This window comes from Bos mutus, chromosome 10 (assembly GCF_027580195.1).
Source record: "Bos mutus isolate GX-2022 chromosome 10, NWIPB_WYAK_1.1, whole genome shotgun sequence".
NCBI classification, from domain to species: Eukaryota; Metazoa; Chordata; class Mammalia; order Artiodactyla; family Bovidae; genus Bos; species Bos mutus.
The window spans coordinates 46,666,990-46,680,732 of record NC_091626.1 but is presented as its reverse complement, the minus strand read 5'-3'; the positions used below and the strand labels follow the sequence as shown (position 1 = coordinate 46,680,732).

Genomic DNA, 13,743 nt, shown 5'->3' with positions numbered 1-13,743 from the left:
TTATGATATTCAAAGCATTTTAAAAATAAGTTACTGAAGTGGTAGTATATAACAAATTAAATAATACAGATTTGGGGATAATTGATGTGCATTTAATTTAAAAAAGAAACTGCATGAGTTCACAAACAGATTTATATAACCACTTAACGCAGAAAAACACAAGGAAGTAGGTTTCTACAGGATCCCAACAGAGGTACCCTTTCCTTAAGCATAAGAAAACCAAATACTTTTAGAAGCTGAAGTGTTAAGTTTACAGAAATGCAAAACACCAAAACAGTTTAAGCAAAGTCTTTATTTTCAAGAAAAAAGTACATTCTCATTTCCTGTTCTTGGCATAAGTTTTAATTACTTCCAGTGGAACCAAAGCCTCCTGAACCCCTTTCAGTGTCATCTAAAACCTGAAAAGACATAAAGATAGTGAGCCATATAGTTAATTTTAGATCCTCTTTCAGGTCTCTCCAGCTTCTAATTTGTAAAAGTTTTATTCTTGCTATATCATTCCTTCAAAAAGGAGATTACAGAAAATTAAAATTTTTAAATGTTCCATAAAATACTGAATAATACCAAAAAAGCTAAGGGAATAGTAGAATTTCACAGTCTATTTAAATGGTTTATTATTCAAAGTAATGCTATATAATAGCCATGGAAAACATTTTAAGAAGTTCTACAACTAAGATTTTAATTTTGCTTAAAATAGGACTAGTCAAATATTCCACTACAGATGGTCTCCAACTTAGAATGGTTTGACTTGTGATTTTTTAACTTGATGATGGTGTGAAAGTGATATGCATTTGGTAAAAACTGTGCTTCAAATAATGAATTTTGACCTTTCCCTGGGCCAGTGATATGTGACGTGATCCTCTCGTGATGCGGGGCAACGGCAGCGAGCTGCAGCCGCCAGTCAGCCATGCCATCACAGGGTGAAATGCTGACACAGTTTCTGTGCTCATACAACCATCCTATTTTTCACTTTCAGTACAGTATTCAATAAATTACACGAGATATTCAACACTTTATTATAAAACAGGCTTTGCATTAGATGACTCCGTCCAACTAGGTTAATAAGTGTTCTGAGCATGTTTAAGGCAGGCTAGACTAAGCTATGATGTTCAATAGGTTAGGTGTGTGAAGTGTATTTTCGACTTAAGATTTTTCAATTTACAATGGCTGTATCAGGATGTAATCGCATTGTTAAGTTGAGAAATATCTGTATTTAGTTACCAATAGCATATTAGATCCTCAAATTTTTATTTTTCCTTCACTGAAGATGTTATCATGTATTCCCTACTCAGCTTTTATGATACTTACTTGAACTTCCTCTATTTCTGGGTAAAATATCCGTTCACAAATGAGCTGTGCAATTCGATCACCCTTTTTGACTTCAAAGGAAAAAGACAAAACAATTTATTACTGATTCTTTATTGATGCATTCCCTGTATCCTGCCTCACACAGTACAATGAGAATCAGAGGAGTTAGTATGTGCTATTTAGACATATTTAATACAAAACTCATTACATTGATGTGATTAGATATATTTAACATACCTTCAAACTTCTCTTTGCCAAAATTAAACAGGACAACACCAACATTTCCTCTATAATCTTCATCTATGACACCAGCTGGAGAAAAGAAAAATGATCTTAGCTTAGTGTATGGTACTTAAGGGTATATAATTACCTCAAAATCATTCCTATGTAGCTCTAAAAGTTTTATCCTTACAATGAATATGTGAATCTTGCTCTGCTACTATGTAAAGCCTCAAAGCTAAGAAATGGTATTACTAAAATGCAAATGTACTTAGTCGCTCAGTCGTGTCTTACTCTGTGACCCCATGGACTATAGCCTGCCAGGCTCCTCTGTCCATGGGGATTCTCCAGGCAAGAATACTACAATGGGTTGACATGTCCGCCTCCAGGGGATCTTCCCAACCTAGGGATTGAACCCAGGTCTCCTGCATTGCAGGTAGATTCCTTACCAAATGAGCCACCAGGGAAGCCCAAAATTCAAATAAGAATTTTGAAAGTGGTCCTAATTTTCCAACCTGTCATCCTTACAAATGGTGACCATTACCTACTCTAAATTGGGAGTAGGTGCTTAGCATCTCAGCCAAGTCATCCTTAACTGCTCTCTCCCAGTGCTACTGTCTATCTGCTGCATACCTGCCAAAAGGACTAGGAGAAAATTATGATTTGGGTTTCAAAGGCTTTTCCTGGTAGCAGCTTCCCACTAATATCCAGACTGAAATATGATTGAGTCATAAATAAAAATGTCAAAAAGCCAGAAGATCTGTGGTGGAATAAGTCAATGCTGACACTGTTAAGCAGCAGTCTAGCAAATATCAGAACATTCCATTTTTATAATGAAAATGGAGCTGAACTGTTCACTTCACATTCTTCTTCTCCTTTCCATTTGAGCTACCATCCTTTCTTAAGAGCATGATCTCTCAGAAGACATTAGCACATAAGCTTAATAATGAGTGTACTTTTATACACAACTGTGTAATTAGAACCTGTTTGAGATTATAAACACAAAAGCAGCAAATTTTTGCAGGAGAGGATCTTGAGCCAGGGCCCTGCCACAGCCCAGAGAAGTACATCTACCCAACTTGCTAGCATTTATCTTTGTACCAAGAATCCAAAACCTTCCCATAAACACAAGCACAGATAATGTAGGTGCACCAGGTCTTCTCATTTCCTTTTTAAAAATTAAGACAAAATTCACAAGTCAACATTTTTTTAGTGTATTCAGCACTGTGAAAACATGACCACAATCAATTTTTGAACATTTTCATTACCCCAAAAAGAAACCCCCTAGCTATTAGCAGTCACTTTCCTATCCCTATCTTTCCCCTCAATGCCTATTTCCTTTTATACATGTTAATTCTTTCCCTTCAGTTTGTAAAATGCTAGATAGGATTCATGTGAATCTAATTAAATGCAGCTCCATGTCATATCTTACATCTTATTAATACCCCACTTCTCTGGGGGAACAAAAAAACTCTTATCAAAGAAGAAAAAAAAAAGAATCAGGAATTTAGTTCAATGGGTACTAATGCTGGTTGGCTAGACTCATAGTTATTTGAAGGTCAACTGAAAAAAAAAAAGTTGGTTTTATTTTTTTCTTTTTTAGAACAAGAGTAAGCATTCACTTTCAATATTCTCATATAGGGAAAAAAAGGCAAAATTAAAAAAAAAAAGTTCCACCACAGGGAAATATATGCAGAAAAGCTAACATTTTAGATTCTTCCAGTGGATTACTATAGAAGTTTAGATGAACCCCTGTGCTTTATGAATGAATTAGTAGGGCTAAGTGAAACTGAACTCAAAATACTTCTTACAAGGTTCCTGACATAAGATTTAAGAGTTTGAATTACAGATAAAACACTTTTTTAAACAGTGAGAACAGTGAGTATAAAACTGGCTGAAAGTGGCTCATATCATGTCTAGACTGAAGGAAACAGTCTATTCTTTTCTGGTTCTACATCAATAAAACTTTGACCAACTCAAAGAATACTGAAGCCTGGCCTCTTTCCCCCCACTGCCAGTTGATCATTAACTTAGTCCTTGATATTTACTCAAAGAATGGATATAAAGATAGGGCCAGCTGTTTTCTATATTATCTAGATGCAGAAAGTTTCAGCTGCAGGAATGGCTCAGATCAGAGTTAAGGAAGGAACCCCTCAGCAGCAGGTCATTCCCTGCCTCCCATGCCGGAACAAATGACCACAGGAAGCTCTGGCATCTCCAAGTGGGAGTGCTCAGGCTAGCACTCATTCACCTAGGGTGCCTTAGATAAAGACCATGTGTGCTGACTTCTGAACTCACTTCTTTACTAAAAAATTTTAGAGTACCCAAACAGTACAAATACATATAAAGTAAAACCTAATAATACTTCCCAACTCTCCCCCTCAGGCAGCCACATATTTTACACATTTTTTCCACCTAAAATAGTACAGCTATCCTTTGAGAGTAACATATCTGAATCTTAGTCATTCTTTTAGATCCAAGATATGGAAATACAGCACCATGATTCCTATGTAGCTATTCTCTTACATAATCATCAGACATTCAGGTCGTTTTTACATTTTTCCTATAATAATCAAAACAGTCCTTTACATATGTCCTTGTGTATTACTGTATCGTATTCTCATCAAATAGTTTCCAAAAAAAAAAAAAAAACTTTCCTGGGCTGAAAGGTGTGTATATTTAAAATTTTAATGGATATTGCTAGATAACTTTGCAAAGAAGGTATAGCAATTCAAATTTCTATCCATGATATTTAAGAATGCCCACTTCCAAGCTCTCTTACAATACCAAATTGAACCAATGTTTTTAATTCTGGCCAATATGATGAGTAAAAGATGGTATTTCATGGATTTATTTACATTTCCCTGATGACTAGTGAGGCTGGGCTTTTTTACCTCTATATGTTTGTTCCATATTTGCATGTCCTCTTCTATATCTTATAATCAGTTTTTTTCCCCCTTATCTGTTTGGATATTTAACTCTTCTTCATATGACTTGCAAGTATTTATTTGTTTACTTTATGGTACCTTCTACAATTCCAAAACACTCTCTTTTTTGTAAAGGCCTTGCTATACATTTGTAAAGGAGTCCTATCACACATATGCTTGGATGTCTTGAATTCCTCAAAGCCAGGTGATCTACCTAGATTGAAAGAAATTAAGTCCTTTCAAGTCAACTAGAATGTATGACAGAAAAAATGGTTCTTAATTACTCCTTTTTTAAAAGCATGAATGCCAACAGTATTTTAAAAAAACTAATAGTTCCAAGTTCATTTATTACTTGTTATTCAAAGGCAAACTGACCGTCAAAGAAAATACAAGACATTCCTTTCGTTCATAAGGGACATAAACATCAAGGGTATTTCTCTTCATGAGAAAGCAGAAAGTATTTTGAAGTTATCACTGGAAAAATCATGCATTGGAACTGGCAGAGTGATTAACTGACTTCAGGCAAAAGTTTTACTGTGTCAAGACTTTGGCATGTCATTTGTTGGAAACCTTCTTTACTGAAAACTATCCACACCTACCAGATGTGAATTCTGAACGGAATCCTGCATACTCAACTTTTCCCTTTGACCCTTATTTACAGCCTGGGATTTCTAACAATATCCCTCTTCTGAAATAAAAACTGTGGCCAACTATGATAAATGTGTGCCTAGGAGACATTTTTAAGATACTCTGCATCCAAGAACACACCACAATGTGACTGTGTGAATAATACCACAGGAACCACCAGGCAAACTAACTTTCCATTGCTTTTACATGAATTTTTTTCAGAGGATTGTTTTAAATAGAGCAAAAGTTAGTAACAAAGTCAGAAAAAGTTTCCATGTTAAAAAAAAAAATCATAGAGGACAGAAAATATGTACCAAGCAGTGTTAGTGCTTTAGATACATTATAATTCAATCCTCCCATCTTTCAGGGCAAGCACACTAATTTTCATTTTACAGATAAGGAAACTGAGGCTCAGAAAAGTTAAGCAGTAACTAGCTAGTTAGTGACAAAGTAGAGCCCAAATCCAGTTGTTCCAAAGCCCATGTTCCTTTCATAACCCTCTGAAATTTATTTTAAAATACCATCTTTTATATCCTTAAGTTATTGTCTTAAGTGACCATACTGCTGCTGCTAAGTCACTTCAGTAGTGTCCAAATCTGTGCGACCCTGTAGATGGTAGCCCACCAGGCACCCCCGTCCCTGGGATTCTCCAGGCAAGAACACTGGAGTGGGTTGCCATTTCCTTCTCCAATGCATGAAAGTGAAGTCACTCAGTCGTGTCCGACTCTTAGCGACCCCATGGGTTGCAGCCCATCAGGCTCCTCCGTCCATGGGATTTTCCAGGCAAGAGTACCGCGGTGCCACTGTCTTCTCCGAGTGACCATACTAGACCTTGTAAAAATATTCTTGAAAGTCAAGCATAAATTAGCCCAGGGAATTCTCAACCCCAGAGGGCTGTCCATCTCCGTTGAGTTATATTCAGCTCCTCTTCAGTCTCTAAGAGCTATTTTTGGGCTCCTGTTTTACCCCACAGCACCACCTAGTGATAGCATGGGGAGATGGCCCAGGGACAGGCCTCAGCCAGAGGGAACAGTAAGTTAATACAGGGCAGAGCTAGGTTGGTAGACGGACAGGGCAGAGTGATCCACGGCATTTAACTGCAGTGGAAAGAACAAGGGAACTGGAATCATATGGATGGATTTCAGTTTCTAAAGAGGCAACTTGGGGCCATTTCTGAGTCAGTTTCCTAGTCTATTAAAAAGCAGCTTCATATGAAAAAGGCAGGAGGTGGAGAATTTAACATACTCACTCATCTGAGGGCTAAGAGGCCTTGTGAGAGAAGCACTAACTACAATTGCTTAAATAATGATATAAAAGCATTTCCTTTCCTTGTAATAACAAACTTCCTTCTGTGAACAGTCATTTTTGGACTAAATGCAGATTATCACTAAACCAAGGCAAAATCCTATCTGTCAGATAGTGTCTAGCTTGTGAGTGAAATAACAACATTTCACATAATGGTCATTAAAAAAGTAGACATACTCAAATAGCATTCAAAACTGTATCATAATCATCTTTTACTTAGGGACAGAAATTTCTAAAAGGCAAGATACAACAAAAATCATTTTCTTTTCTTGATAAAAATAAAATCTGTCATTTGATTACTGCAAAAACAAAATAAACACTTGTAAATATTTACAGAATAAAAATGTAAATATATTACCTCCTACATCTATGAAGTGTTTTGCTGCCAAGCCAGAACGAGGAGCTATAAAACAAACAAACAAAAATAAATTGACTATCTTAAGAAGGGCAATACTGAAAAAAATTGACACAATCTAAGCATGCCACTCTCATCCCTATAACATCTGTATCTTAACCTTAGCAGACAGTTCTGAATTAAAAATGTATTTATCACATTGTACGATCAAAGTAGAAAAGTTTGGAAAAATATTGACAAGGTTTAATTCAAAACCAACTTAAACCACTCCAGCATGTCTTTAGGCAACTGAGGATAAGTGTTGAAGCTGTGGTCTGCAGGAAAGAAATGGAAAGTGAACAAGTGGTGAAAACCGTGGACAATGCTGTCCAGATGTTTGATCACAAAGGGAGGATGGAAGCTGGAAGGGACATGGGGCAGAGGAAGGGACTTTTAAGATAGGAGATCCGTTGCAGTATGGATAAGAAGGGGAGGGGCATAAACCCAACCAGAGTAGCAGAGGTTAACCTTGAACTTGGGACTCCTACTCATAATTCAGATGCCAAAAGACAAATCTGAATGAAACAAATGAACCAGAGTAAGAAGCTAAGTTATATACCTTAACTCTTGCTGACTTGAGCAACAGGCCTACAATTAATTATCCTAATTTCTAGTATTTTATTCCAGAGTAACTTAAATCAGGCACTGTTGGTAAATGCTACCCCTTCCTGCCTTCACCGTTATTTCACCTCATCTCCTGATCCACCCCCCCTCCCCAATACACTAAAAATGCCGTCAGTGCAGCCAAAAAGAGTTCAAATGAGAGAGAGCTCATTTCAGTTTTCTTTTAAAGGGTCAAGTATAAGCAGTTCTCAGACTCTGGCTAACAAGATCCCCCTGGGATCACAGCTCCATTTGCTCCTTTATGTTTACTCTGAAGTCAGTCAGCAAGTAATTAGACTTTTGAAAAGAAGTTTTAAACTCTTTCTACAGTGATAACTGACTCGCTGCAGGAAAAAAAATCAAACCCGCATTTTTTGGTTTGATTTTTAGTTGGCTTGCCCTGCATTTTATCCTCTCTCCTCCCACGATGAGGCCTTTTCCTCTAGTGCACTGAAGAGCATCCCTTACGTAGCACACCTCATGGGAGGAAACCCAAGGGGGAAAGGCTAAGGGCCTGATAGTCTCAGGGGTTAGAAACTTTACTTATATTGGTGATATAAGATGCCATGTGCCATTATCTTAACCCTGTACCTTTATTCTTATAAAACAAATAAACATCTTCACAAAGAAATCTGACTTCATATGCCATCTGATCCCTGAGGGGAGAATTGGTTACCACTGGAAAAACCACCAGTTAAACATCACCTATATTTTCAGTTTTTCTCACAGTGAACAATTGTGAGAACAACCTCCTAGGCTAATGTGAGTGTCCTAAAACCTTAAGTAAGGAATCTGGGGGAGGAAGAAAAGCAAAGAGAGGCAAATGTAGCTACATAAAGGAAAGTTTTCAAGTGATTGCAACTGCCCTCGCAGCTGGCATGTCTTTATTTTAGGACACAGTCCAAGCAATATCCCTTCCCTCATTTATACACCCCAAATTTTAAACTAAGAAGAAAGAACTGATCACAAGGGAAGAGCATGACAAATAGTTATCTGTGTCTCAAGTCACTTACCCACTCTTCCATAGCACCCAGAAGGAAGGGCTATCTGAATGTCAGTTTTCACAAGCACTTTCTCCATCGGTGGTACTGTGTAATCATAGGCACTAGGAAAATAGTGAAAGATAACTGGTATTTAGATATAGTAATTCTCTAAGCATTCTTTGGTAAAAGAGGTGACAACCTGTAAACGTATTTTCCTTTGAACAAAATTGTGTTGGCAAACTGAGATAATTTTTTAGCAGGAGAGGGCTGAAAGGCACACTTTAGAAGGTATATGTTTCACTAACATGGTACAAAAAAAGATAAAGAACAAAGAAAGAAAGGCAGATAATAGCAAATAATAGCTAATATTTATTAACCCATTACTCTGTCCCAGGTACAGTTCTAACTGCTTTGTACAACTCATTTTATTCTCACAACAATCCTCTAAGCATTAGGGAAAATGTCCAGAAGGAAGGGAGAAAAATGGGTGGGGAGCAACATGAAAGGGGGGAGGGGTATGTTCAGCTGTGCTGCATCTGTTCTGCACTTGCTAGTTGATCAGGCTTACCAAGCGGTGGCTGTGAAGCTCACTTGAACTTCACTGGCTGAGGGAGAGAGGTAACCACTGTGAACAGGTCCTAGAGATGGACATTACTGAGGAGCTGATCCTCTAAGGTCCACCCACATAATGCTGCTACTCTGCTGCTACTGTAGCCCCCTCTTTGCTAAAAATGTAAGAGATTTTACAATAAACAGAACTGGAAGTTACTTTGGAGCCCTTAAGTAAGGCTAGTAAAATGCTGCTGTCTTTACTTCTTTCATTGGAATTTCCTCTCTTGATATAGTTAAAACGCTAATTTATTGAAGAGATGAATTATGTCCACGTCAACATAGAAAGTCTTCTGTGTTTAACAGGAGGATGCTTATCAAGTACCCTAAATTAAGGTCTCTTCTTAGACTCACAACAGTGCCCAGCTGTGGTGTAGTCAATCTACATCACTATTTTTATTCATGAAATAAGGGACTGAATTGTACCTCATTCAGCTGCATCATTCATACCTCACTTTTTCCTTCTTTTCTCCCACTATCATCATATACTCCTCTCTCCTCTTTTCCTGTACTTACAACTTATACCAGTGGTTCTCACATTAGAATTACCTGGGATGCTTTAAAATAAATCCTAAGGCTTGGGAGTTAGTCATGTAATAAACACCGTCTCCCCTCCAGTATCACTTTTCACCTACCTTAATGGTTTGAAGAAGTGGGGACAGTACTCAAGGGGGTTAAAAAACAAACAAACAAACTGTGAATTCAGGGTCAAAAATTCTATTATGTTCAAGCCCTTGGGCAATCAAATCATCTCTTCACAAACCCCCACATCTGTAAAAAGTAACACTCATCTACTTCAGGATTGCTATATTAAATAAAATAGCACATGGGACAGCTTTTAGGATAGGTAAAAAATGCTGTACAAAAGAGGTGGTAGTATTAACTAACATTCCTGCTTTTCATATTCAGACTTCTGGCAAGTCCTTGGAGGGGAACTTAACTTACTAACCCTTAAAGCAGAAGCAACTTCCACTAATCTTTCCTGGGTATTTTATTACCTAACAACCTTGGCTCCCAGCATGGCTTTTCTTTCTACTGACCACAGTACCACTCTCAGGCCAATACTTGAAGGCCAAAGTCGGCCTTCTTCATCTCTACCTTCCACTTGGAAAGGACGCAAAGAATGTTGCAAATAAAATAACACCTGGGCGGTCGTTTATTGCTATTTACTATTCCACAATCTGCCCAAATCCGTACTGAATTTTTGCTAAAGAGGAAAGCTAAAATTTTCAACGTTAGAAAAAGGCAGGACTTTCGTGGTGCTCTAGTGGTTAAGACTCCAGTCTTCCACTGCAGGGGGTGCAGGTGCCATCCCGGGCTAGTGAAACAGGATCTCACGAGCCACGCTGTGGGCCCCGACTCCCCAAAAAGGCAAAAACCCTATATAATGCAAAATGCGTTTGTTTCTGCACTTTTCAATGACTGTTTCAAATTGTAGCCGCAATCGGGCTTGTAAGCTAACCTGAGAGCTCTATCACTCGGAAATTGGGACTTCTCTGCGAGAAGTCCGGACGATGGGACACAAGGCGAGCCTCCTGGCCCGGGCCGGCCTTCCCCCGGGGCTCGGGCGGACAGAGTGCCCACTCACCTGTACAGGTCGTAGCCCGCGGCGCGCGCGGACCCCTTGGTGGGGGCTGTGGCGTGCTCCGAGAGCCGGGCAAAGCGGAGGCGCATATCGCCAGCCTCCGTGGCCCGGGCCCGCTTGCTGGGGGAGACGACCTGTGCCTCTTGAGAGCAGGGCATGGCAGTGTAAAACGTGGGCACAAGAGGGAGCAGGGGGAACAAGAGAGAGAGAAAGAGAGAGAGCGCGGATGAGCTCTAAACTTCCCGCCAACCTCGTCCCGCCCCCGTTCCCGTCCCCTCCCCCCGGACCAACCCACAGTCAGTGCTGAGAAGGGAGATAGGACTCAAATTTGGGGCTGGAAATCTTTCTCAGAAGACAGATTTGGGAACGGAAAATACGGAGCCTCTTAAAGCTTTGTATACTCAGTGCCTAGATCCAAAACCAGTGGCAGCTTCTGTGGCCTTTCCCTCATCCCCAAATAGAAAACCACTCCCCTTCCCTATGAGGGGATTCGAATGGACTGGCTCCCGCGCCGCTAAGGCCGCGCGCCCTCCCACTGGCCCCTCCGCCTGAAGCCCGACTACTTCCTCTGGTCCAGCCTCCCGCTCGGTGCCGGGCGCGGGGGCCGCCGGCCGGGCTCCCTGCCTCCCCCCGCCTTGGAAAGCGTGTGCTTCCAGCCTGGGCCCCGACATTACTGGAGCCGCGGCCACCTCGGCTCAGATTGCGGCCGCTGGAGAGCAGCCGGAGCGCCGGGAGCAGCACGGATCCCCGCGGGGTGGGGTCCAGGGGCGGGCCTGGCCGGGAGAGCCCCGCGGCCTCCGCCCCGGGCCGTGCGCGGCGCGCGCTGTTAATCACCGAGCGGAGCAAAGACGGAATGAAGTGGTGGCCGAGCACTGGGCGAGGGCAGAGGGAAGTCATCTGCCCGAGTTTGGGCGCAGCTTGGCGCCCCTCGTGCAGGCGCGCACCAGCCCAATGACCTCGGAAGCAGTAACTGCCGCCGTCTGACGAGGGGCGCACGGAGGCGGCGCCTCGACAGCCCTCTGGCTGGCGGCAGGCTCTCCTGGGAAGCTGCGCGCTCGAGGTCTCGAATCTCGCGGTCGTCTGCGGCCGCCTTTAACTCACCCTCTCCCTCTCTCGACTCTCACCTTTCATCTGGCGCCGGCTCTCCGAGGTCCGGGCCCTGCGCTCGGCCGGTTTACCTGGGGCGGCGCCGCCCGCCGCCATGACTCGCCAGGTTCCAGTCTCAGGGCACCTCCCCACCCCCTGCAAAAGGAACGGAACCGCATCACGATGCCGGTGACGGCCACCCCGCTCAGTGCTGCGCCCTAGGCGATGGGCAAGGCAGCGAGTTCAATCTCCTTCCAACACAGTGCAGGATGGGATTGTTGTTTATTCTCAGAGGGGCTGGGGATACCAGAGTCTTGAGGATAGCCCGGGGACATCTCAGTTGAAATCTTAGCACTCTTGGATGACCCAATAGGAGCACAGAGGAGAACCACTGTGGCTGTGACTCTGATTCGAACAAAGGTCCTGGGCCACGCTGGTGTAATTTACAGTGGGGATGAGTAAATAACTTTTCAGGTAATTGTAAATTGATTTTTCTAGGGTTCAGGTATCTTCACTTATGTCTGGAACTGACGGTAAAGTCTCAAATTGTAATGCATTTTGTCAAAAGAAATACAAACCTGTAGGGCAGTTAGGAAGATGACAAAAATGTTAGGGTATTGTTGGGGAAGTTTTCAGACTTCATTGCTTTGCCTTTCTTTACAATCCCCACCTTTTCAGTCTCTTAATGGCTCTTCCTCTTAAATGTTGGAATTCCTCTGGAAGAGATTATGGGTTATGCTCTATATAGTCTTCTCCCATGGCTTCAAATATCTATACTCTGAGGACTTACCAAATTTATATCTATAGCAACGTGATCTAGGACTTCTTCAATGGTCTCTAGAGCCATCATATGGCTCACTTCTGTTGCTCAGGGCCACAGTTCTAGACCCACCAGCCTTTCCTGCCTGCAAGTCTGTACACATCTTTCCTTGATTTATGCCGTTTTAAGTCTCACTCATCTGAGAAAGACTCACCCCGATAAACAACTAAAGTAGTTACCCTTTTTTCCCTTCACCACCATTCTAGCACACTTTTTTTTTTCTTCCTAGTCACACAACTTCTTGCTACAGGCAGTGTCTCTTCTGTGTATTTATTTTCTCATTCATTGTCTATTTGCTGTAGTGGACATAAGCTGCATAAGGGCAAGGACCAAATGTGTCTTCATTCACCGTTGTATTCCTGGGGCCTGGTTTAGTGCCTGGCTCAAAGTGTTGCTTGAGAACTATTTGATACATGAATGAGTGATAAGAGATCTCATTCATTATATGACTAAATGATGGATCTCAGGTTCCATCCAGACCCTGCATATGATCACTTATCAAAGTCTTAAGATTTTTCTATTTTTTCCATTCTTTTACTTTTTAATCAAAAGGTTTTTTTCTCCATATAATGCTTTTTCAAACCTACAATGAACAACATCAATCCCTTCCCAGTCCCTCCATGAATACCATCTCTCAGCTATCACTCCTCAGGGGCAATACTTTCAACTATTTTTTTGACTTTCTATTGGAATTTACCTCCCCACCTGTTCCCAAATTATACGTTGCTATTTAAATGGCATAGAAATTACCTCTGTGGATTAGAATAGTTGAGGATTAAGTCTTTTAACCTCCTCTCCACTGCTTTCTGTTGATAGTTTTGTAATGATCTTCTGTATTAGTCAGCAGCTAGTATTTACATTATCATGACTAGTAAATATTGACTGTGGGGACAATATATGATTATTTCTTTTTTTTACATCTGTCACCCTCAAGTTAATAATTGCCTTGTTTTTCTATCTTTTTATTGGTGATGGTGTTTTTGCTTCACCCACTGCTTGTTTATTCCAAATGTTCCAGAGGATTCTATACCACAAACATCTATCACTTCAGATGAAACACTGAGATGTAAATCTCCAATCAGTTCCAATTTTCCTTCCCTCACTCTGTTCTCTTGCTCTGATCTGCACAAATGATCTAGTCCTGCTGAATAGCTGACATCCTGGGACTTCACTTTGTGCCTGTCTTATTTATATTGGAGTCCTGGTCTTAAGGATCTAGTATTTTCTTAGTTTACTTCCTCATTTTGCTGAAATACTTTCTCTAGTAATTTTCTAAG

General features: G+C 41.0%; 1 protein-coding gene across 3 annotated transcripts; it reads right to left on the bottom strand.

The window, feature by feature from the left end:
- Positions 1 to 272: 272 nt before the first annotated feature.
- On the bottom strand, positions 273 to 11,836 carry LOC102282904 (deoxyuridine 5'-triphosphate nucleotidohydrolase, mitochondrial). 3 transcript variants are annotated; one of them, XM_005892144.2, is made up of 7 exons: positions 11,685 to 11,836; positions 10,564 to 10,702; positions 8,397 to 8,488; positions 6,745 to 6,789; positions 1,546 to 1,620; positions 1,309 to 1,379; positions 273 to 398 (listed from the first exon to the last, which is right to left on the bottom strand). In XM_005892144.2, exons 1-7 carry the CDS (start codon positions 11,761 to 11,763, stop codon positions 342 to 344), a joined length of 558 nt encoding a protein of 185 aa, XP_005892206.1. In that variant the 5' UTR covers positions 11,764 to 11,836; the 3' UTR covers positions 273 to 341. The 3 variants fall into 3 exon arrangements, with proteins under 3 accessions (XP_005892206.1, XP_014332594.1, XP_070233962.1); XM_014477108.2 differs by lacking the exon at positions 11,685 to 11,836 and adding an exon at positions 11,395 to 11,553; XM_070377861.1 differs by lacking the exon at positions 11,685 to 11,836 and adding an exon at positions 11,235 to 11,388.
- Between the last annotated feature and the right edge of the window lie 1,907 nt (positions 11,837 to 13,743).